The sequence below is a fragment of the Epargyreus clarus genome, unplaced genomic scaffold, assembly GCF_041222505.1.
Source record: "Epargyreus clarus isolate Ecla_fem2 unplaced genomic scaffold, WU_Ecla_fem_2.2 ptg000032l, whole genome shotgun sequence".
Classification (NCBI taxonomy): domain Eukaryota; kingdom Metazoa; phylum Arthropoda; class Insecta; order Lepidoptera; family Hesperiidae; genus Epargyreus; species Epargyreus clarus.
The window spans coordinates 2757089-2783715 of record NW_027332237.1 but is presented as its reverse complement, the minus strand read 5'-3'; the positions used below and the strand labels follow the sequence as shown (position 1 = coordinate 2783715).

At 36.6% G+C, this 26627-nt stretch overlaps 1 protein-coding gene across 1 annotated transcript in view; it reads left to right on the top strand.

Annotated features, from left to right (window-relative positions):
• The window catches only part of LOC140755038 (pikachurin), a 262010-nt gene that overhangs the window by 212950 nt on the left and 22433 nt on the right, over positions 1 to 26627 (top strand). Inside the window, exons 7-8 of the mRNA XM_073090215.1 lie at positions 1790 to 1934; positions 17083 to 17260. Coding sequence (XP_072946316.1) covers positions 1790 to 1934; positions 17083 to 17260 — 323 coding nt within the window. The remainder of the gene's footprint in view (positions 1 to 1789; positions 1935 to 17082; positions 17261 to 26627) is intronic.

Below are 26627 nucleotides of genomic sequence, written 5' to 3'. Positions count from 1 at the left end.
TCTTTTAATTCTGATTTTAACAGTGTGGTAAGAACACTTACGCGTTCCAATAGTCCCCTGGGACAACAACGCATTTGGCCGTTCTAACTAAGCCCTCAATCCTAATTTGAGGGCTTACTTAGAATTTGATTTGTGATTACACATTTAAATTCCATGCCTACCCATTTGCTACTTTAATTACTCAACAATTATGCTAGATTCGTGCATACTTGCCACTTCTGTACCATAAAAACATCTTAACGTTAATTATTTTAGCGCAGTGCCGTTGGTTACATTAAAATTAAAAAAATATCCCATATTTTTTTATATGTTCTTGGCGCGTTATATAAATATTTACGCAATCACATTTCTCATTGAAACTCTGTAACTTATTTAGAAAAAGGCAATCTAATCTATCTAAAGGCTTTAAGCTAAACTTCGCTTCGCTAAGCAAGTGTAAGTTCGAATACATCACACTGCAGCTTGCAAAGGAAACAATATTGGTGCTAAAACAACAATCATCCAAGTTTGTGCAGCTATGACGCAACTAGAAACTTATTGCTGAGCTGTTATGTAGTGAGAAATTAATATTTTGTCTGACTTAAAGGTGGTAGAACCCTCTGTGGTTCGACTCCGACGGCACCACCGTCACACCTGTTTCAGCCTATAACAGTAGTGTAAGTCGCTTCTGTGCTCTGATTTGAAGCGTGTGATAAGGTAAACATACTTTTCGGAGGCGTTCCAGATTAGTAGCTGCGTATATATGATCGACCTCATGAAGGAATCCAATCTTTTCTGGAGTTGATTACAGATGTCCATGGGCGGCAGTAGTCACTTACAATCAGGTGGACTGCATGCTTGTCTGCTACTCCTATATTATATAAAAAAGGGAAACTGCGTTTATCTGATTTACACGGTGTAGTAAACGAAAATATACTTACGCCCGTAGTGATCATCAATCATATTTTTAGCCAACCAAAGACCGACATTGAAATTTCTGCCTACTAGACAAATGTCAAAAATCAATCCTTGGTAGGTAAAAAATGGATCACTCGATTCATTAATAAGTCCTGTCTGAGGTTGTATAGATATATATAGATGTTACTATTACTACTAGATTTGTTGCTTTCACAGCATTATGCCGGTTTTTCTTTTTAAAGGTGTGTGTTATGGAGTTTCTTTGGCCGCTTCTTCTCCATAATGTAACAACTTGTGAAGTGGTGGTAGTTTTACAGACATTCAAAAAGTGCTCTGTAAAGAACCTATTTTGAATAAAAAAATTGATTTGATTTGATTTGATAGCCTAAGTACTAATGTTCTCTCATATAGTATACGTGTACTCCATACTTGCTTTCTACTTCAATTTCATAAAGAAAAATCCTCAGTTCGATGCTTGTATTAATGCAAAATTTAGAAAACTTCGATAGCGTGATTCAGAATACACGTGGCGCCATCTGTTGACTAGTTGCGGAACACGCCACACACTTTGCCCCTATATGATTATTTATATTACTTTTAATTTAAAAACTTGTTCCAGAAATTTGCCGCATATTTTGCGCCTATCCTTTATTTATTAATATTACAACTAGCTGACCCGGCAAACGTTGTGTTGCCATATAAATAAAAAAAATGTTAAGGGTGAACAACCCTTATCACTTAGGGGTATGAAAAATAGATAGTAACCAATTCTCAGACCTATTGAATATGCATATAAAATTTGGTGCAAATCGGTAAAGACTTTACAGAGGAGTACGGTAACTAACATTGTGACACAAGAATTTTATATATAAGATTTAATATTTTGTTCCAGGTTCGACTGTGGGAGTGGAGCTGGTATCCTCAGGTCACCAGAGCCAGTTCGTCTTGGTCGATGGAACACTATCTCCGTGTATCGCCACCGGTGGGACGCGTGGCTAAGGCTTAATAATGGCAAGCGGGTTCGAGGGAGATCTAAGGTAAGGTCTATGTTTAATAAATTTGGGAATGATGATAGGAAGCTATTTTGCTTGAGTAGATTATGTTTTGAAGGTAAAAGTGATTTCGGATACCACCGCAGCGCCTTTTTATGTATATCTTATACTCTTGACTGTACAGCTGCTGTGCTGGTTTGAAGGGAATATTTATAGGATAGAAGGTAATATAAGGACATATATGATAAGGATAATATATTTGAAAGGGGAGTATATAGGATAAAGCAAATATCATACGAGGCGGTCCAGTTGTTCTTCATAGCATTTTGATATATAACGGGTACTTAGTTGTGGGTGAACGGCGTAGATTCGCCATCACCACGACCCGATGTCACTTTGTTGAAATATCAGCAAAAAATTAGGTATGGTAGTCGGTTGATTCTAAATATAAGTACAACATCGGTACAAATAGGTATAGAATCGTGAAACCAATACATTAAAATGCCGATAAGAAAGATATAAGAAATAAAAAGAAAGATAAAAGATCAATACGCTAACGGAAGACGTTGTAGATCTTGAATACAGGCAAATTGATACAAATGGGTTTAAAACTGTGAAAAATGTTACATTGAACTATCGATAAGAAAGAATAAGATAGAAAAAGAAAAGGAAGATAAGATATCGCATAGATTGAAGCGAAATCCCAGAATTCAACATTTTCACACAAAAGAAAGTGCATCCATTCGCGTAAAAGCCTCAATGTTAAATCTTCGTTGAAGGCTTCGAGCCGTTTTCTTAGTGTTCCTAATCCTCTGGGAGGCTTTGCCGGCTGGCCTAAGCCTGCGATAAAGGAATTTAAAATTAAAGTTCTTAGGAACAAGGATTATGTAGTTAAGTAACAATTTAACCTGGGAGATCCTACTTAATATATTTTATTTGAATCTTTGATCGTAGAGGGTAATGTTTTTCGAGTGTATGTATGTTTGTTTATATGTCTCATTCTTTAGCATGGCTATAGTTCAAACGGTTTAATGGATTAACATATGAGGTGTCGTTGGATTCGTCTTAATTGTGGGAGTATATAATCTGTGCTTATGGTAAGCACAGATTATATTTTTAAACGGTTGTTTTTCGATCGATAACAGTAGGCACTGTAGATAACGTAACATTAAATATCGGTAAAAAAGATATAAGATAGAAGATAAAGAAAGATATGGAATAGACGTATGAGATGATTTTAACACATGAGATGTAATTGGGTTTATCTTTTTTGTGGGAATGACCCTATGGTACAGATCATATATTTTTAAGCGGTTTGTTTTTTTTATTATAATTAATAGTTTACTTAACCAATCCATAACAGTAGACAGTACATAACGTTACAATAAAAATATCAGTAACAGTAAGAAAGATAGAAGATTTAAAGAAATATAAGATATGTTATAGATTAAAGCCGCGCAAAAGAAAGTGCATCCATTCGCGTAAAAGCCTCAATGTTAAATCTTGAAGGCTTCGAGCCATTTTCTTAGTGTTCCTAATCCTCTGGGAGGCTTTGCCGGGAACTGGACTAAGCCTGCGATAAAGGAATTTAAAATTAAAGTTCTTAGGAACAAGGATTATATAGTTAAGTAACAATTTAACCTGGGAGATACTACTCATTCTACTTAATACTGGAATGCTACTTACTTATTTTAATTTTAGATCGCGTGAGCCTTATGTTATATTTTTCTACAAAACCGTGGAGGGTAATGTTTTTCAAACGTATGTTAGTATATGTATATCTCATTCTTTAGCATGTCCTTTTTGTGGACGAGGAGGAACCTTCAAAAGGTACCCGACGCTGTGGGAGCGACGACGGGTCATGTGGGACTTTTACCGCACTAAAACCCCCGCGGTAACCCACATCGGCGCTGCGTAGGACTCCAGGATCTCTAAAGGAACGTAACCGGAGTCCTCGTAGCGCGTTGCCCTGCCGGGCTCCGCCCAGATGACCATGAAGCTCGCCACTCCTTGTGGAGCGTACGACGGTATGCGGTCACACATACCATCGTCCTTCCCGGGGTCGCTAGCCGGGTGGTTAGAGCTCCCACTCTTGCCGCCGAAAGCCCCCTTTTAGTCGCCTCTTACGACAGGCAGAGTATATCGTAGCCCTATTCTGGTCCAGGAACTACAAGGACATGCCGTTTAGGTTTGGATACCCATTACCATTATGTAGAGCATGTCCTACAATCCAAACGGATTGACAGATTTTAACATAAGAGGTGTCATTGGCTTTATCTTAATTGTTCCCACAATTGACACACACATAACAATGTTTATACATACGTTCGAACATTACTCTCCGCAGTCGGGTAAGAATCTTTTTATGTCTTTCATACACTTATAATATAAAGCTTATAATATAAAAGTGTAACATAAAAAAATGTTGTCCATAATCCCTTTTATATCATTAAACTATTCATAACAAGCTATTTCAACTTCAAACTTCACACACTTCCAACTTCAATTCAACACACACACATCTGATTCGTGCACATAATTTGTGTTTCGAAACTAGACGAAAATGCAACGTTGGTGAGCTTAAGCTAATGGATTTCATATTAATTTACAAATAACTGATGTAGACTTTGATGTTTTACTGTGTGGTAATAATAAAATTTTAGTACAGGACTTTTGCAAATAGAAACTAACAGCATATATAAAATTCGTATTCAGTAATAGTAAGTAGGTAGGTAGGTAGGTACCTACATGTTTAAATATAAACTGATTTTGGGATTATATTGGTGAAAATTTTAAGCGTTAAAAGATACTATAGTCTGATTCATAATTAGGTGTCCAAAATGTAAACAAACAAATGTCACTGTCAAATTAACAAGAAATAAAAACTTTAACAAACTCAACAAAAAACGAAAACTTTACAATTATTAACAATTTAACAAACGCGCTATGAAAACGATAATATAATCGAGTTCAATTACAATCACGAAAATGAATAACATCAACTACGAAACATAAAATTGACGGCACAAGAAATGTTCTGGGTACCGTTTGTATTACCATTATCACATTTTAATTTTCTACCATAAACCTTGTTTTTTATTATTATTACTTTATGGAACGAAATTGAGGTAATATAAATATTAGAAAATATAAATTGATCTTATTTTTTTAGATTATTAATTTATTATTGTTGTATTAATTTAATATTGTCAAAAATAAGAAACTACCATTTGAAACGTATTTTCTTGATAGGTCAACACCTTTGTTTACAATTTGGACACCTAATTATGAATCAGACTATAGAATGAGTATGGTTTGACCGGAGAGACACAACCGCCACAACTATTTCAATCGTGAATCAGTTCTTACGCTTCGGTGGTAGGCGACCATCGTAGTCCTCAGGAGTCCCAAAGCATCAGTGATCGGCTTCAAGTAGAACCCCTGATGTATATGGAGTTGGTTATATACTATAGGCCACTTATGAGATGTGCTACATGCTCAATTTCATAATTCGGTCAAGATAATCACGGTATTTCGATTAAGATTTCAGGGGTATAAACCCCTACGGCCGGGAGGAGAGGCAGTCGAACTAGTACAGTTTAGGGGTACAAACACTTGGGTACGGCTTTATATACTGTCAGGCAATTATTCATTTTACAATGCATACTTAAAACTCATAAAAATATTTCATTTGATCCAAATGTTTTAAAAAAACGTAGTCATTATACAGTATTACCGCACATAAAAACTAAAACAGTAATAGCCTCAAAGCAATTTAAAGCTCAATCTATTAAAATTTATAATAAAATAAATAGAAAACTTAAAATTTCCGAAATGACATACTCTGAATGCAAAAAAAGTTTAACCCAACTACTAAAATCCCTAACCTACCAACAAACAGAAGACCTATTAAATGAATGACTTGAGAATGGTATTTATGTATAATTATGCTCGTATGTATATATTCATAATTGTATGTATATATATATATATATATATATGTGTGTGTGTGTGTGTGTGTGTGTGTGTGTATATGTACATATGGTAAACAAAGGCGACCACAGATAAGAGCGGAGTCTCCTACCACAGGTTTATATAAACTTACCAGGAGAGTCCAGAAAACTTGTAATCTACATACTTGTTTAAATAAAGGATTTTTGATTTTTGATTTTTTTTTGATTTTTTATATAATTTTCTTTTCACTTACTATTTTAGTATTCAAACTAGTACTTTTTGTTACATGTTCATCAAAATAGAAACGTTTAGCAAAGTAATAAAAAAAATTAAAAGCGTGTTTACAACAAAACAATTTCTTTAGGCTCTTTCCTATGCCTCGTAAAAATTTTCTACGATCCAAATAGAAGAAGTCCATACAATAACATAAAGTTTCTCTGTTTTTATTACATGCCTTATCGTGGGCGGGCAGGCGGACACAACAAATATTAGGGATGCTGGGAGGGCGATCTGATATCGATTAATCCAAAGATCGATTTTCTGGATCAAAAAGATCGATTATTTTAGTTGAGCGTTAGTAATGGATCGATTCAGTGAATCGATATTCCATCCTGGAAAATCGAAATTCGTTTTTTTGTTAAGTTGATAGAATATTAATAAATGTGTTTTAGACAATTTTTTGCTGGCGGATACGTATTTCAGTGATTGTTTGGTCCTGTCGAGCTTTTTTCGCTAACCTCGCCCCCGAATAGGTGGAATCGATTTTTGGAGAATCTCCTAGATCCTCTAGGTCATTATTTGTGAATCGATTTATCACAATTAGATTCGAATCGATTTTAGAATCGATATTTTACAGAAAAAATCGCCATCCCTAACAAACATTGCTACCGAACTTTCATATATCAAATCGCTTCTTGTTTTGTTTTTGATATCTATTTCTGTACACATGGTGCTTTATTAGGGAGATTTGGGAAACAATATTGGGATATTGTATTACTCAATATCTGGTATTGTTTGTTCAGTTCAATACTAAATGCTTAGAATTTAGATGAGTAAAATACATAGATTGATCACTCCTAACTAGAAAGAGTTTTTATATCACGGCGTGCGTAAATTGACGTTTTACGCACGCTTCGCGTGCGCAAAACGCCCATTTCCGACCCCGTAATATAAAATTTTATACAACACGCGGACGAAAAATGTTTTTCTGACTCGTGTGATTGCAGTCCTCGCCTGCGGCTCGGCCTGCAAACTCACACTTGTCAGAAAAAAATTTTTCGTCCTCGTATTGTAATGTACTATTTGAGTTTTAATTGAATTTTTTGCGTAAATAAAGTGTTGCCGCGTCTCCGTTCTAAATTGTCCCTAAAATGTTTGAAATTCTTATTTATTTATTATGTAAAAATATGTAATATTAGTTATTTATATCATATTTTTTTCTCTAAAAATGATTTTATTTCCCAAGAATAAAAAAAATTTACAAAATCATCGTTTTGTGACTTCATTCAATTTCAAGACGGTGAAGTATCTTTCTATTTTACTTATCCGTGACAGCCTAATGGTTGAAATTCAGTCTCACGATCAAAGGGGTTTAAATCCCAGGCACCTCTGATTCAAAATTAAGTGTGTATTACAAATTAATTATCCCTTGCTTTGAAAAACATCGCGAGGAAACCTGCATACCTAAGAGATCTTTAAAAAAGTTTTGATGTGAAACATCTATAGCCGCACGTAAAACCGTGGCGTAAAGCCGTGGCGACGCGTCGCCACGCTATACGGTGGTATATATATACAGTCTATATGCAGTAGTGTGTACGGTGTGGCGACGCGTCGCCATGCGGAAAAATCGTAATATTTTATTTTATCATTATGACATATTTAGTTCCTATCACAATATGTTCTTTTCTGCATATTACTTTTACAAAATAATGTCGATGTTTCACATCTGCCAGGCGTCCCGTGACGGCTCACATTGTTTTTTTAAAGGTACGTGAGGCCTAGCAATACTTGGCCAGCGTGGTGGACTATGGCAAAAAGTTCTTAAAGGTACATGCAGTCTACCAATACGTACTTGGCCAGCGTGGTGGACTATGGCCTAATCCTTCTCATTCTGAATGGAGACCCGTGCCCAGTGGGACAGTAATGGGTTGACGACTATCTATGTCATAATGCCTCACACAGTTACCAAACCTCAACAAACGCCCACAAATTCAAACATGTGGACAGACTGTTTGAGTTAGTTTGTGTACCAAGTTGTAACAAACAAATTAGGCCAAGCGCTTGTTGAGGTTTGGAGTTTGTGACAAGTGCCAAACATGCGGATGCGACAATATTTGTAAGTTTATATTTTCATTACAATACTTTTTTAATGATTTTATGTTAATATGAATCTAATAAGCAGTGGTAGCCTAGTGGTTAAGAAACTCGGCCTCTCGATCGCGGGGGCCGAGGTTCAAGTCCCAGGCACGCACCTCTGATTTTTCGAAATTATGTGCCTATTAGAAATTAATTATCACTTGCCAAAACGGCGAAGGAAAACATCGTGAGGAAACCTGCATACCTTAAGATTTATAAAAAAAATCTCAAAAGGTATGTGAAGTCTACCAATACGCACTTGGCCAGCGCGGTGGACTATGGCCTAATCCTTCTCATTCTGAGAGGAGACCCGTGCTCAGCAGTGGGACAATAATGGGTTGATGATGATAACTCTATTTAATTGCTGATGAGAAGCAACATAGCGGAAACTATATAAAAAGAAAGAAGGATATTAATCTGTTTCCATGTTTAATCTTAAGTTTGTCCTCCTAAAAGGACTCTTAAATAATTAGCAGCATTAAACACATACATATTAATCACAGGTTTCCTCTTTACAGACCTCAGTTAGGATATTAAATTTAATTTGTCCTTCAAAAAGACATTCGCAAAATAATTTTGGAGAACCCTACTAAATGTGTAGAAGAACCCTTTGTGGTTCGACTCCGGCGGCACCACCACCAATCACCACATCTAATAACAGCAATGTTAAGCGCTGCTGTGTTACGGTTTGAAGGGTGTGGTAAGGGAGATGTATTTTTCCGAGGTATTCCAGTTTACTCCTCAGGGGTAGCGACTCATTTGTGGCCGATCTCCGGTAGAAATTTAATCTTATCTGGGATTGATTAAATATTCATGGGACATTAGTCACTTACTATCAGGTGAACTGCATGCTCATTTGCTACTCCTGTATTTAAATTTATTTTGTCCTTCAAAAAGACATTCGTTTAATAACTTCACCGAACCCGACTAAATATTTAAATCACAGTTTACCTTCACCGACTTCAGTACCGCTAGTAAAAGTTTTTACGTTTTTACAAAAATGACTGTTTTTGTTTTTGTTTACGTATTTCCCATATATTTCCAATCAGTTCTGATACAGTCAGCTAGGCAAATACATAAACAAATACCAAAACAGTCATTTTTTTAAAAACGTAAAAACTCATACTACGGGTACAGCAAACTTTTACACCAAAATTTGATTTGTCCTTCAAAAAGACATTCGCTATAATTCGCAACGTCCGTAGATACCGTATTTCGTGTCCTTGTACAAACTTTGATGAATTAAATATTTTCTTTGTAATTAAATTTTAATTGGACGCCCGGATTGTTTGCACGGGAAGTCTGTAAGCTAACGAATTAAGATATCTTCTTAGGTTCTTACCCATTACGTTATAACTGTTTATGTTGAACTAGGTATCAAATATAGCTTAGTCGTTGAGGTTCAAATCATAGGCACGCGGGTTTCTCTTTGACGCTGAGAGATCGTAAAATAATTGCGAATCTGTTGAAATCCAATTCGCACTTGCTCCAGCGCGGTAGACTTTGCCTTACTCCTTCGAACCTTAATCTTACATTGAATATCTTAGATTATTTCTATACATACATATACCTATTTGAAAAAAAAAGGTAATAACTAACATTTCACGTCATTTATGTAAATTTTCATAAAATTTTAACCGTCCTTTTTTATTTGTATAAATAGATGTAACGTGTCCAGTGCTGCCCTTTTAACATTGCTAAAGTAATCTGTTAAAACAGATAACATACCTTTTCTCTCTCAAATTTTGTACATGCAGAAGAGATTAATAATTTTATTTTTAGTGACTAAAGTAAAATTATAAATCATAAACCCTCTCACTGGTATTCAAATAAAATTCAACATAAAGGCATCCTACAAAGCGAGCATAACCCAATTCCTATATTACTTTATGACAAAATCACTTCCATTTAATCTTGTAATTTTAGCTCAAAGGACGCTGAAATCGGTAAATTTATTCAAAGTAAAATGGAGGCTACCAATAGTGCCTTGTAATACCTAGTAATATTCTCGGAAACGGCTCAAGTAATTTAATTAATAATTTAATAACTGTCATCTAGGCATCCGTACTTTATTACTTCGTGATAGCAAAATAGTGTAAGTGACACTTTGGAAGTCCACGGTTCTAATCTAGCAACTCAAATAGATTTTTAAAGTTTTGTCATCAACATCATCATCATCAAACCATTACTGTCCCACTGCTGGGCACGTGTCTCCTCTCAGAATGAGAAGGATTAGGCCATAGTCCACCGCGCTGGCCAAGTGCGTATTGGTAGACTTCACATACCTTAAAGATTTGTTTTAAGCTATTGCATAGCTTTTATCGCGGGCTTTGAGCGCGGCGACCGAATCGAGAAATTCCGTAACGAAAATAAGTAACACCTTTGTTGGATATCAAGTCTCCAGGCAACCGAGTTGTTGACTGTCAATAGAAAAATATGGATATAATTGAATAAAGTATTATTTTACATTCCTTATTATTTTATTTGATATTGGCGACGAGATGTCGAATGAACTAAAAAACAATAAGAAAATACGAGCCACATTACGTGGGTTAATGAAACGAACCGAAAATTACATTTCGGGAATAGAAAAAATTGACAATGAAGAAATAAATATACGACTGAATTCTTTACAAGAAAATTTGAACAAATTCTACGCGATTCAAGAAAAAATTGAATGGCTTTCAGAAGAAGAAAATTTAGAAGAGGAAATAAAATACAGGTACGAATTTGAAGAAATATATACAAAGCTAAAATTTAAATTTTTGAATGTACAAAAAGAAAATAATCGGCTAATACCTGAATGTTCTTTTATATCGGCAAGAGCGGAAGTTTATTTGATAAACTGTTAACTGTCAAGGCACGCTTGAGACGTACACCTAATACAAAAGGGTTATCACCTTATCAGTTAATGTTCGGCAGAGAGGTAAGAACCTATATGTATGCCTTATTTAAGAAATCCGCCCCACTATCCAGATTACATTACAATGCACCGCCAACGAAGGAGTTCGGACAAGGTGATAAGGTACAAGTCCGCAGTTACACCAACCCAGGAGTTAAATGGGAGTTCGGAGTCGTCATCCGAAGATTAGGTAGACTCCATTATGAAGTCAGAACTGAAAATGGCATACAGGTGCGCCGTCACCTTGACCAAATGCTGCCGGCGCCCCTGGTGGTGTAAGTAAAAATAGCGGTGGAGGACTGTTGGATATCAAGTGTCCAGGGAACCGAGTTGTTGACTGTCAATAGAAAAATATGGATATAATTGAATAAAGTATTATTTTACATTCCTTATTATTTTATTTGATAACCTTGCTTCGTCAACTTGAACACAGATGGCAGATACACATTTTTTTATAATCCGTGCGGAAATCTTAAAATTACGTGAAGTATATTTTATAGCTGATATTTGCAATGTCTTATATAATGGAGATATGATAAAATAGTGGATAAAGATGTATTAATGTAAATGTTGATGATTATGGGAGAATGTATTGTATTTCTGGAATTCCTTCTGAGCGTTTTCATAGCATAAAAAATGCTATGTAATAGCTTTACCGCGGCAGTCTCCGAGTGCCACACGTATTTTTTTTTTTATAAATCTCTCAGGTATGCAGGTTTCCTCACGATGTTTTCCTTCACCGTTTAAGCAAGTGATAATTAATTTCTAATACGCACATAAATTTGAAAATCAGAGGTGCGTGCCTGGGATTTGAACCTCGGACCCCTCGATCGAGAGGCCGCGTTTCTTAACCACTAGGCTATCACTGCTATGGTTAAAGTTTTGTTATTCGATATTAATTTTAACATATTGAAAGTTTGAACAAACATTGTGAAAAAACCTGCATGCCCTAGATTTCTACAATACACGCCTGAGATTAAAAAAAGTTGTCAAGGGTGCGTAAAGTCTACCAATTCGCAATTGGCCAGCGTAGTCGACTATGGTCGTAACTCTTTTCACTCTAAGAGGAGACACTTGTAGAGCAATAGGACAGTTAATGATGCCATTCGACGTCTTCCGCATAGAAAAAATACGCTTTCGGCCCTCACTGACCCTCACTATGATTCCCTGATTTATGAATGCCATGACATACAAAGAATAATACACAAACATTCAGATCCAGAAATGAAATCTAAATTCAACATTTAGATGTCTGTCTTGCCGATGATCGAACCCTGAACCTCTGCGTATAAGAATGTTTTTATGCCTGCTCTCATACAATTTTGAAGGTGGTAGAACCCTTTGTGGTTCGACTCCGGCGGCACCACCGCCACACCTATTTCTGTCTAATAACAGCAGTGTTAGGCGCTGCTGTGTTCCCGTTTGAAGGGCGTGGTATGGGAGACAGACTTTTCCGAGGCGTTTCAGCTTAGTCCTCAGGCGTAGCGTCGCACCTGTGGCCGACCTCAGGTAGAAATATCTAATCCTATCTGGGGTTGATTACAGATGTCATTGGGCGGCAGTAGCCACTCACCATCAGGTGGACTGCATGCTCGTCTGCTACTCCTATATTATAAAAAAAATACAAAAAGTCAGGTTTACAAGAAAACTTTTCATACCCTTTTCGAATAGTTCAAGAATTCAAAATGTACTTAAATCTGTATAACTTAGCTCCTGCACCAAGAAAACCCATACAAATGCCAGCACGACAAACGCCTGCCTTTTAAAATAAAAGAGAAATATTTACTTGAAACTTACAAAATGGAAGTAACTAAATTAAATTATAGTTCTCAGACGGCAGCCTCATAATTTAATCCCTACAAGCTTTAAAGCTTATTTAAACGAAGCCTTATTTTCCGTTTTTAATTACGGAACAATAATTCAGTGGAGACTTCCATTGTCCGCTTTTTCTAGTGTTTTTAATCAAAGTCATAGATACTTCGTTTAGTAGCGCCGTTCTTTTATCTTAACTTGCGATACTTTAACGTAAAAAGTAGCTTAAGGGTGACCGCACAATGGCTACGACGACAAAGTAAAGTTTTTTTTTTATAATATAGGAGTAGCAGACGAGCATGCAGTCCACCTGATGGTAAGTGGCTACTGCCGCCCATGGAAATCTGTAATCAACCCAGATAGGATTAGATATTCCTACCTGAGGTCGGCCACAGATGCGCCGCAACCCCTGAGGACTAAGCTGGAACGCCTCGGAAAAATCTGTCTCCCTTACCACACCCTTCAAACCGGAACACAGCAGCGCCTAACACTGCTGTTATTAAGTAGAAATAGGTGGGGCGGTGGTGCCGCCGGAGTCGAACCACAAAGGGTTCTACCACCTTAATCAAAATATCAATCTTAACCAATATGAGGTGTCGTTAGATTCGTTTTTATTGTGTCTTAAGTGACATACGAGTATTTTTAAGAACTCGAGTATTTTTTTATTTTACTTTGGACTTATGTTAAAAAGAGTTAAATTACGGCTCCTATTATATATTACTTTATAGACGTCCATGGGCAGCAGTGACCACTTACCATAAGGCGGACTGCGAGCATATACAAAGTATTATACGTACAAAGTATTATACGTATACCATACTATCATTTCCTCTGGCATAATATGATTGTGAATAATTTTAGTAAGACTGTATACCTACTTGAACTGTATTTTTGTGTATCTTGTTAAACTGTATATTTATTTTTTATAAATAAATAAATAAATAAATAAATAAATAAATAAATTATAAATACTTAGGTATATATTAAAATTAGATTCAATAGATTTATCTTCCAAATTGTTAAACTTAAAGCACTTAGCAACAAGATGTTAGACCTTCAACTAAGGAAGTGTGGTCCTGTTGTGGTTTTAGTATTATTCGTAGACCCTCCTCAACTTCCCATGTCTTCTAGCTCAAGTTTAAATTGAGATAAACCTCATTTACACAAAACTTTTCCTTTTGTTATATGTTATTTATGTAAATTTTGAAAATAAGTTATTATTTTTATTTATTTTTTACCTTATTCGTAAATGTAATTTTAAATATATAGTCTCAATAAAAAGACAAAAAAAAAACAAATATTATTTACGACTAATTTACACATTACATTTTCTTTTTTTAATATTGAAGTTGCTAACGATCATGCAGTCCACCGAACAGTAAGTGACTACTGCCGCCCATGTACATCTGTAATCAACCCCGATAAGATCAGATTCCTAAGAGGTCGGCCACAGATACGCCGCGACACGTGAGGACTAAGCTGGAACGCCTCGTAAAGTATGTCTTCCTTACTACACCCTTCAAACCAGACCACAGCAGCGCTTAACACTGCTGTTATTAGGCAGAAATGAGTCTGGCGATGTTGCTACCGGAGTTGAAGGATGTAAGGTTTAACTAACTAAAACTTCGCTCCCAGATGCGTTACCGCTTACCAAGTTCGAATTTCATGTTAATGATGTGCCGAGTCGGGCCTCATAAAAAAAAAGAATCGAGTCAGTACTCGAGTTAGCATGAAGTACTCGAGTACTTTATAACACACAGTCCAATACATTCACATGTGTGAGTCAGCCGTCCGAGCAGCCCAGACGCAGGGGGCAAACTGCGTCTGGGCTGCTCGGAGTGCTCGGAGTGGAGTGCTCTGAGAGGACTCCGGTCGCGTTCCTTTGGAGATCCCGGAGTCTTCTACGCAGCGCTGAGGACGGCCACCGGGGGGGTTTTAGTGCGGTAAGAGTCCCACATAACCCTGTGTCGCTCCCAAGGCATCGGGTACCTTTTGAAGGTTTCCCCCTCGTCAACAAAAAAAAAAAAAGGGGGCAAACTGAAAATCAGACCCATGACGCAGTTTACCTGCACGTGGCACATGCTGAGTTTGTCCCTTTTCGTGGTCGTTGCAACACATATTATTGTAATAATTGATTGTACATTTTATTGTCATTTTGTTGTTGTTTTATTTTTTTCTTTTGTTTTATGTTATTTTTATTTTTCTCTCTCTCTCTCTCTCTCTATTATAGTTTGTGTTGCAATTATCCGAATAAGTGTTTCTTTCTTTCTTTCTTTCTATAACACGGAAGAGCAAAAAAAAGGGGGCATTCACTACACATAATTAAAGAAGTTGTTACTTGCACAATTCCCGCTGCATTCACTCGTTTGCCTATATAAGATACATAAGACTGGGGTCAGTGTACGAGTACAATCAGTATTCTAGTATCACTGGTACTCGAGTATTACTTATTAAAACTCGAGTATGCGAGTTTATGTTAGTACTCGAGTACTGTACCCTTACCATGAGTTTTTACGTTTCGACAAATATGTCTGTTTTGGTATTTGTTTACGTATTGGCACATACTATTTCCAAGTTCTGACACAATTGGAAGTTGTATGGGCAAATACGTAAACAAATACCAAAACAGTCATATTTGTCAAAACGTAAAAACTCCTGGTAAGGGTACTGACTCGAGTCGACCAGACTCGGCACATCTCTACATATTAGTATGTTTTTGATCTCGTTCATACGGGATAAGTTTGCAAAGTGACAGACAGATCTGAAGTTCGACACGTTAAACTGTTTGATTTCACTCACAAACTCAGTGAATATGGAATGAGGCGCGAAAAGTTTGAAGAACTCTGATACTGCACTCACATGCTTGGCATATAACTAAGCTAAAGGTAGAACTATTCGTGGTTCGACTCCGGCACCACCGCCACATCTACCTATACCTAACAACAGTGTTAAGCGCTACTGTGTTCAGGTTTGAAGTGTATGTTCAGGGAGACATACTTTCCCAAGGCGTTCCAGTTTAGTCTTTAGGGGTAACAGCGTATCTGTGGCCGATCTCAGACAGGAATCTTAACTTATCTGAGGTTGATTACACGTCCCTGGGCGACCGTAGCCACTTACTATCTAATCTAAGTGGTAAGACCTGAAGGTGGTAGAACCCTTTATGGTTCGACTACGGCGGCACCACCGCCACACCTATTTCTGCCTCATATCAGCAGTATTAAGCGTTGCTGTGTTCTGGTTTGAAGGGTATGGTGAGGGAGACATACTTTTCCGAGGCATTCCAGCTTAGTCCTCAGAGGTAGCGGCGCATGTATGGCCGATCTCAGGTAGGAGTCTAATCTAATCTGCTGTTAACATGTCCATGGGCAGCAGTAGCCACTTCCCATCAGATGAACTACATATTTCTCTACTACTCCTATATTATAAAAAAAAAATGAGCCGTCACGGGACGCCTGGCAGATGTGAAACATCGACATTATTTTGTAAATGTAATATGCAGAAAAGAACATATTGCGATAGGAACTAAATATGTCATAATGATAAAATAAAATATTACGATTTTTTTCAAGATAACGATGACTATTTATTGAATAAACATTTATTTTCATTAAATACAAAAATTTACGAATTTATTTCAAATCGTGACTACTTAATTCGTTTAATCAGTGACTTCGGTAATAGTTATTGCGCATGGCGACGCGTCGCCACACCATACACACTACTGCATATAGACTGTATATATATATATATACCATCGTATAGCGTGGCGTCGCCACGGCATGCGTCGCCACGCCAGAAATCGGTTTTACGTGCGGCTATAGATGTTTCACATCAAAAATTAAAATGACGACCAAATGTTCTTATATTTTACAAGCAAATATGCAAATGGAAGTATATGGACACCTGTAACGTCATTTCCATTAAAACACGATTCATTTTTAATTTTGCCGAGCAAACCAAGGTATATTGAACGCCTCGTTAAAAGTTAATTCATTCTATGTGTCTGCGAAGTTCCTATGTACTATGTAATGTTGGTAAATTGCAGGGAAGTATGTTGTATCCTTTTTAAAAGCTTGAAGTAGCGAACGAGCTTCAAGCTTCGCTACTTCAAGCTTTCACAGAGGATTCTGCGACAACTACATTTAAATGAAACGATTTCTTTGTCCTCAGGGCCTATTCTCTCGTATGACGTTCCGAGAGCCGGTGTGGGTGGGTGGCGCTGGCAACACCACAGGCTTGCAAAGTAAGCTTGGGCTATCCGAAGGTCTGCTTGGCTGCGTCGACTTCCTCAGGATCAACGGAGACACGTACCGGCTTATGAAGGATGCTGTTTCTACTTTGGATATTGGTGAGTTTGTTTTTGTTCAAACCAAATCAAAATTGTTTTATTCAAAATAGGTTCTTTACAGAGCACTTTTTGAACGACGATACAACTACCACCACTTCACAAGGTGTTTCGTTATGGAGAAGAAGCGGCGAAAGAAACTCCATAACACACATCTTTTAAAAAATATTTTTTACAATTTTAAACTTAACCTAATGGTGCATGTGGAGCTGCAAGTACTTCAGACCACACAGTTTTGTCAGTCAAATCACTAAGTTTATAGTACGCTTTTTTTAGCGTTTGTTTAACGGCATGTTTGAACTTTTTTCTGTGAGATTCAAATCATTTAGGTTAGGTTAGGTTACTGAGTGAGCCGTCGGGACTGCGGCCAAGTGCTACTAGCGAAATCGTGGTCCCGACAAAGAGCGTACAGAAAAACACCATTGGGTTCTAGCCGGTAGGACACCGGCATATCCTCTTCACTGCCCCTGCGGCTGAGAGGAACCCATGAAAGAGTTTCCCACGAAAATATGGTTACCGGCTGACCATTGGCTTCCGCTTAAGGAACTGATAGATTTATGCTTGATATTAATTTTCAGTCTATCCAAGTCCTGCTTAGTAGTTTAAGTGACAAGTCAAAGTAACCAATGGACGGTCAGACTAAAGATTAAAAAAAAACGAAATGCAAGAAATAAAATTATTATATTCTCGTATTCAGAGAGATAAATTAAAATTATTTTATTATTTTAGAGATTTTTCAATAATACAGTTGTCCATGCTTTGCTAAACAAATGAAGAATGACAATTCTTCATTCCAATCATTATTAATACGGATTATACACCACTAGTTTCACAGTCTTTTACGTTTGCATTCATGTGGAATGAGTGTCCCTGTGATATTCCTAGATACCTATGACGTGAGCTCAAAGGCGCAAAGAACCGCCTTCAAAGCCAGCGAAACAGTTAATATTGCCTGGATTGTGAGTGTTGATGGTTATTTGGGTCTTAAATGGGATATTTTTATATAATATAAGAGTAGCAGACGACCATGCAGTCCACCCGATGATATGCGACTGCCGCCCATGGACATATGTAATCAAGGCCAGATAAGATTAGATTCCTACCTGAGGTCGCCCACAAATGCGCTGCTACCCCTGAGGACTAAGTTGAATGCCTCGAATAAGTTATGTCCCTTACCACACCCTTCAAACCAGAACAGAGCAGCGCTTAACACTGCTGTTGTTAGGCACCTATTTCTGTCTAATAACAGCAGTGTTAGGCGCTGCTGTGTTCCGTTTTGAAGGGTGTGGTAAGGGAGACATACTTTTCCGAGGCGTTCCAGCTTAGTCCTCAGGGGTAGCGGCGCATCTGTGGCCGACCTCAGGTAGGAATATCTAATTCTATGTGGTGTTGATGACAGATTTCCATGGGCGACAGTAGCCACTTACCATCAGGTGGACTGCATGCTCGTCTGCTACTCCTATATTATAAAAAAGGCAGAAATAATTAGGTGTGTTCTATTACTATGTTCTAATTTGAAGAACGTGGAATCATTAAACAAATATTAGATAGCTATGTGACGTAACTACACGAGTCTCTCAATAAAGAAGAATATCATTTTACAAGACTAAGTCTAAAATTTTGATAAGAAATTCCATAATTTTATGATAATTCCGACATTATTCAGCGGTCCTTTGAGATGACCCTTTTGATTAAGGCAGCCGGACCCTACAGCATAATAAACTCCTTTGAGACCCCACATAAATTATTTATTCTAAGATCTTAAAAATTGCATAACTAGTAATTACATTTTTTATCATTTTGTCAACGATACATCAGTAACAGGAAATTTAATTCGAATTTCCATTTATCCATACTAATATTATAAAGAGGAAAACTTTGTTTGTTTGTTTCATTGTAATGAATAGGCTCAAAAACTACTGGACCGATTTTAAAAATTCTTTCACCATTCGAAAGCTACATTATCTACGAGTAACATAGGCTATATTTTATATGAAATATATTTGATAAATCGATTTTGAGGCGGTACAAATATTGCCGGGTCACCTAGTAAATAATAATAATGATATTAAATTCATATAAAATATCATAAGTCGTTTGTTTTATTTTTCTTACTAAATATAATCACATGAAATATTGACTTTTTAGTCAATAACTAGCTGACCCAGCAAACGTTGTGTTGCCATATAAATAAAAAGATGTTAAGAGTGAACAACCCTTATCACTTAGGGGTATGAAAAATAGATACCAGCCGATTCTCAGACCTACTGAATATGTATATAAAATTTGGTGAAAATCGGTAAAGCCGTTTCGGAGGAGTACGGTAACTAACATTGTGACACGAGAATTTTATATATAAGATAAAGAAAAAAATAACAGTTTAACGAAACTTAAAATAACGGTGTTTACCATAAATTACAACGTTATTTTTAAGCCTTTACAAAAAAAGTAATACACTTTTCTAAGGATACAAATAACATTTTTAAGATTATCCACGAAAAATAGCTGCTGTAAAGATCCTTTCATCTTTTAAACCGATTAGCTTTTAAAAAGACCTCCGTAAACATTTTTAATCTGCTCAAAACATGAGGAGTGGAATAATTCAGCCATTCCCCGTAATAGGTGGCTTATAAATTGTGAGAGCTACAGGTGCGCTCATATACAATGAAGTGGCTTAAAATTACCGTGTACTTACCTATTATTTATCTGTTATTTTTATGCTATAATGTACCTGTTATTTATTAGTTACTTTTACTGTATTGTAGTATCCACAGACCTGTATTTGTTTTGTATCTGTTATTTATAATTTAATATTTGTTACCTCCAAGTGCGCTGCCTGTCGAACTCTGGCCTGGGGGAAGCAATTTAGGCTCGTCTCGCACAACTGCATTGTCTACGAACTTAGCGTGACGTGACGTCACCGTTCCGCAGCATATGTCATTCCCATACATTTATAAGTTAGCGTTTGTCATTAGCGCTTGCGGAAAAGTATTTTGTCTAGACCCGCTGGTGATTATGACGGTATGCGACCACACCGCCGCCCTTCCCAGGATTGCTTGCTGGACGGTTCGAGCTCCCACTCTAACCGCTTCAACCCTCAAAACCTCCTTTTAGTCGCCTCTTACACCATTCAGGGGATACCGTAGCCCTATTCTAATCTCGGGACTACAGGGACAATGGTGGTCAGCCTGATAAATGAATTTAGTTCCCATTTTGAATTATTTGTTAGCAACTATCTGATGACTCCCTGACCGCTAACTTCAGACACACTTCATCTCGTTTGTGATTTGCCCTATTGAAAGTAATTTATTTCTAAGTAGCAACTGAATAAATATGAATTGTAATTTATATTATTCATGCTCCATTATTGGCTACAAAGCCACAAAATTCGTTTTTACTCGTATTATCGTAAAAATGAGCTCATGTACCTTTCAAATCACATACAGGCACTTAAATTTTATATCGCATATTATTACCAATATTGAAAGTATTTTTTCTACGATTCTTTTAACACTTTTTTCACATTTAACGTTACAAATACGATCATACCGATTCTCATAACATCAAAGGAGTCATAGAAATACATATATAACGGCTCTCACCCCGTCATTCATACAAATTAAGTAGATTTATTCCCCAATAAATTCTGAAAGCAAAAATATATCGCAAATATTTGCGCGACAAGACGTTCGTCGATCGAGTTTTGATTTCGGCTTTCGTCGGCGTTTTTAGTCGGTATTTCGTCGGTAGATTTCGTCGACGCTGATTTCGCGGACGTGAGCTGAATTTGTGAGCTGTTGGATGTCGATAATTTGCCGTGTACCAATAAAATGAGAATTATCGTAATTCTGTTTTTCATTCTTAACTTGATTAACCTCATTCGTCATTCGAATTTGTATTACAGAAATAAGTAGGTATTAGCTTTGTAATAAAAATGGCGACTCGTAAAATGAGATTCTTTGAAGAATTCATACAATTTATTCTAAAACATACTAATAAAGTAAGTCTTATAATTTTGTATTAATATAAATTATACGTTTTACTTCCAGTCTCTAAGAATTGACCTTGTAATATTAAATTAATTTTATAAAATCGAAGTACCATTAATACTAGTTCGTTTGATCGGTCGTCGAAGTTAAGATTTGTTTCGTCGGAGATAATTTTCTTAACAGAGACCTTAGTAAGAGTATGTTATACGAAAAAATCTTCGAATTAAAGTCGAATTAAAAATCACACCTTACATTAAGTACCTAAAAGAATATATATTATATTATATTTAAAATGATTTACTAAGAACTCGTGGTAACTTCTTAAATATATATTATGTACCTACGTTGAAATGATATTATTTGCAATTATTTACGTAAACCAGAATATAGTTTTAATTTAATTTACCATTAATTTAACCATTAAAAAACACTACGTATCACGGAAAAGCTAAAACTAAAACTAATTCGTAACTCAACAAATTGTGTGAAACCTAATTTGGGGAAGTGAGCTCCAAAAGTTATACGAAACAACACGTTTCGTGACAGTTTGAGTTTCATTAGTGAAATATAAACTGTGTTAACTTTATTCTGTTTGTCTTTCATTTGATTAATGATGTTCATTATATTATGACGCGTCCTCGCGGGAATCCGTCGTTTATTAAAAAAAATAAGGTGGTAAAACGCTCTGTGGTTCGATTTCAGTGGCAACACCGCCACACCTACTTCTGTCTAACAGCAGTGTTAAGCGCTGCTGTGTTCTGGTTTGAAAGGTGGTAAGGGAGAAATACTTTTCCGAGGCATTCCAGCTTTGTCCTCAGGGGTAGCGGCGCATCAGTGGCTGACATCAGATAGGAATTTTATCTTATCAGGTAGACTACTTGCTCGTCTGCTACTTCTTGTATATGTAAAAAAAACATTCGTGTGGAAGAGTGTTTGACCTGGGCAGGCAAAATACTTTTTTCGTGATAAAAGGTACCCTATGTCCTTTTCTAAACACCTAACAACGTGTGTACAAACAAACAAACAAACAAACAAACAAACAAACAAATAAAGAAACAAACAAACACACAAACTAACAAACAAACAAACAAACAGACAAAAAACAGACAAACAAACAGACAAACACACAAACAATCAAACAAACAAACAAACAGACAAACAAACCCACAAACAAACACACAAACAAACAAACATGAATAATATTAGTTAGAATTACAGATAGACTTCAATTTACCTATTTGTATAGATTTAGTATACGAGCTTCAAACCGTTTGCAGTTGATCTGCATTACAGATTCCACCTCCAGTCTGTAGTTTATATGCAGTAAGCATGCCTTACCATGTCATTTCAACTGTAACCCTTAGTGTAACTGACAGAACTAGTTAGCTCGATGCAGTCCAACTGCATTAATGTATGAGACGTTTCAAGGCAGTTTCAAAGAAATATGTAGATTTTGGATTGGAGAAATGAAGCCGAAAATAGTGGAACAATAGATTTTAACTGTAATATTGTCTGACTCACTTGTTTTGAAGGTGGTAGGACCCTTTGTGGTTCGACTCCGACGGCACCACCGCGACACCTATTTCTACCTAATAACAGCAGTGTTAAGCGCTGCTGTGTTCCGGTTTGAAGGGTGTGGTAAGGGAGACAGACTTTTCCGAGGCGTTCCAGCTTAATCCTCAGGGGTAACGGCGCATCTGTGGCCGACCTCAGGTAGGAATATCTAATCCTATCTGGGGTTCATTGCAGATGTCCATGGGCGGCAGTAGCCACTTACCATCAGGTGGACTGCATGCTCGTCTGCTACTCTTATATTATAAAAAAAACTCACCTTTCTGTTCAAATATTGGACTTATTTTTGAACTGAAATAAAATATGGATACCGAAAATTCGCTCCCTGCAACTCCAACGTGACAGACTAATCCATTCACTAGTAATAGCATGAAAACAGAAATATTTTCGAAATTCCTGAACTTTCACAATCAAAAAATACCTGCGACTCTGTACCCTTACCAGGAGTTTTTACGTTTTGACAAATATGACAGTTTTGGTATTTGTTTACGTATTTGCCCATACAAATTCCAATCAGCGCCCCTAGCGGATTGTATCAGAACTATAGTGTCAGTAACATAACATTAAATGTCTAAATTGACAAATGGCGCTTTATGTTTTGTCTCTCTTTTTTGCAAACATGTGAAGTAGACAAAAAGTATTGAGTTGACTTACTTATTGTTACGTTTACTCTACTAAGCAAACGGAACAGAATAATGGATTGAGTAAACGTAACGTAAAATTGTGGGATGTTTTGAAAACTCATGGTAAGGGTACTGTTCACAAACGTCATCTGAAAAATAGACATTTTCAAAAATCCCGACGTTGTACACTCGACGGAAATATTGTCAATTGTTAAAACAGACTGCAGAATAGTGTTATTTGAACAGTTTTCAAATAAACTTATCTTAGATACGAAAATGCAATGGAAATTCTCAATCCGACGGTGAAAGGTTTATCCAGAGTAAGGCGATTTGATCAAAAGCCCGGATTGACTATATTAGGATGCTGAGTGGAACAAACCGTGCATATGCGGTAGATCCGTGCATATGCAGAAGAGTATCTTGTATTACGAAGTTTTTATTATGAGAATTGTATTTAAAACCTTAGAAAGCCAGTGATTTTAAGAGCAACAACTCTTAAAAGGTGAACGTGGTAGAACCCTTTGTGGTTCGACTCCGGCGGCACCACCGCCACACCTATTTCTGTCTCGTAACAGCAGTGTTTAGCGCTGCTGTGTTCCGGTTTGAAGGGTGTGGTAAGGGAGACATACTTTTCCGAGGCGTTCCAGCTTAGTGCTCAGGGGTAGCGGCGTATCTGTGGCCGACCTTCGGTACGAATATCTTATCCTATCTGTGGTTGATTACAGATGTCCATGGGCGGCAGTAGCCACTTACCATCAGGTGGACTGCATGCTCGTCTGCTACTCCTATGTTATTAAAAAACCTACCCTTTATCTACTTTTTTTCTACTAAATAACAAAAATATAGTTACATTTTAGAGTTTACCTATTTCATAAGAAATTCCCTTCAATAAGGAAAGGATTTATGACTTAAATTGTCATATTTTCAATCTTACCGCGATTTTGCCAAAATGTGCCAAATATGTGTGGACACATTACGTCGTGTATTTTTGGATACAGAAGTGATTCTACAGCCGAGAGCCGAGTGGGAGTCTATTTCCGATCGCATTGAAGGCAAATATTCGCTTCGATTGGATTTAAAACGTTCCATTTGTCGCGACAATCGGTGTCGGCGCGTGTTTGCAAATAGGGTTTCTGGAGTTTTGATTTTGGGATTTTTCATATCTAGTCGAGGGCTAAGTTATACCAAGTTAAGTTAAGTTTAGCATTCATCATAAATCTTATTTTTCCCCAATGTCTCTTTAAATTGAAGCAAGAACGTAAGCAGAGTAAGTGCTCAAAAAGAAGTTGTTGTAAAAGTAGCCTATGTTCATTCCCAGGTTTCAAAGTAATTCCATATAAAATTCCGTCAAAATTCGGCGGAAATTGTCATGAAAAAGTAGCCGACAGAAATACAGAGTTACTTTATTGCAAACCTGTTTTATACTTATTTTCTACGTCAATCTTTTTAAAAATATATAGGTATGATATCGAAAATTTATTTTAACACTTTTATACTTTATTTTGTTTTATGTACAGTAGCACTACCATGAGTTGGCATAGAAACGCTACTATAGAAATAGTAAATAGAAAACTATTGTCATTTTGCTAGTGAATAACATAACTACTATCGTTACGGTATTTCTTGACAACGTCTGTCAAATTAATGACTCATGGGACCGAATTTGTATGGCAATAGATCATAATGACATTCGCTAGCGATTTGATTTCGATAGGTTTTTTACGTATCGAGTTACGTCACTACGGATTTTAGTTCTACGAGTAACCACCAGAGGCGCTGTACAATTTTTCATACATTTATTTTACGCAGTCGCTAGCGAGTAATACTTTTGTAAACTCATGGTAGTGCTACAGTTATTATTATTTTGTAATGCGTACACTTCTAATATTTACACTTATACCCTTACAATACTTCTTAATTTCAAACATTTTGTTAATTATAGTAAAAATTACGACAGTTGTTTTGTTAAGTGTTCACGTAGAAATATTTCACATTTTAAATTGGTTTCACTACCTCAGTAGTCAAACGAATTAGTATGGAAACCAAAGTAATAATAACAAAACAGATTAAAATCCACTCCGATTCCCGTGATACTATTGAAATAGGGTCTTTTGAAGGGTCTATGGTAATTTGGAAACGAAGTTAGAAAACTCCAACCACTAAACCGGATCCTTGAGAAAATAGGTCGAATCCCATAGAGCCTTATGGAAATTTACGAAGGATGCACAATCCCTTCTAAATCGTGGTTTTAAATAATGTTTTCGATTACATGTACTCTGTTATTAGTTTTTGGTTTGGTAGATTGATGGCGGTTTAGGATTTGGATTGAACTATTGTCTAAAACTGAGGCTTCCAAACTTTTTATTACCTTTTGTAACCTTATGATGTTTTTCGATTTTCAGTAAATCTACTTCTAAGCTTATATTGCTTTTTACAAATTCATTATTTTCAAATATATATATTTTTGTAAATTCGTCACCCTGAAATGTAGATTGATTTGTAAGTTCTATTTCTAAGCCGTCGTCAACCCCTACGGGTCTAAATATACCATTGTGAGTATTGTTAGCGTATATTATGCTTCTTTTTTCGAAAAGAAATCGCGCCCAACAGAGAGGTCCTCCACGGTTCGGTTTGAACGTTTACTTTTGCCGCGTACGTGCAAAATGTGGAATGAACTTCCTCCTAAGGTATTCCCTCAGGACTATGACATGGGGCTCTTCAAGAGGGGTGTAAAAAGAACTCTCCTTCAAAGCCGGCGATGTATTGGCGACTCCTCTGGTGTTGCAAATATCCAAAGGCGACGGTGACTGCTTTCCATCAGGTAGCCCGTCTGCCTTATCGCTAGGTTACATATAAAAAAAGAGACAATAAAGGGATAATGATTATTTTGTATTAAAGTGTCTCTATTATCACACCTTTCAAACCAGAATATAATACGACATGACACTACTTATTAGACAATGTATTTCGACGTAACTTTAAAAATACAGCAACAACTGTAAACTGTTAACGCCACAACAAACTGTAAAGGGTTTTACTCTTACCGTATTTGAAGTTTCTAGAAAATTCTATTAAAATCCCACAAAACAGGCAACCCTGCTTACGCGCGTTCGCAAGTATCGAAGCCGTCAACGGAATCCAGTTTGGGTGTGCGGATGTCGTTTGTGCGTTGTGTTCCTTTTGTGC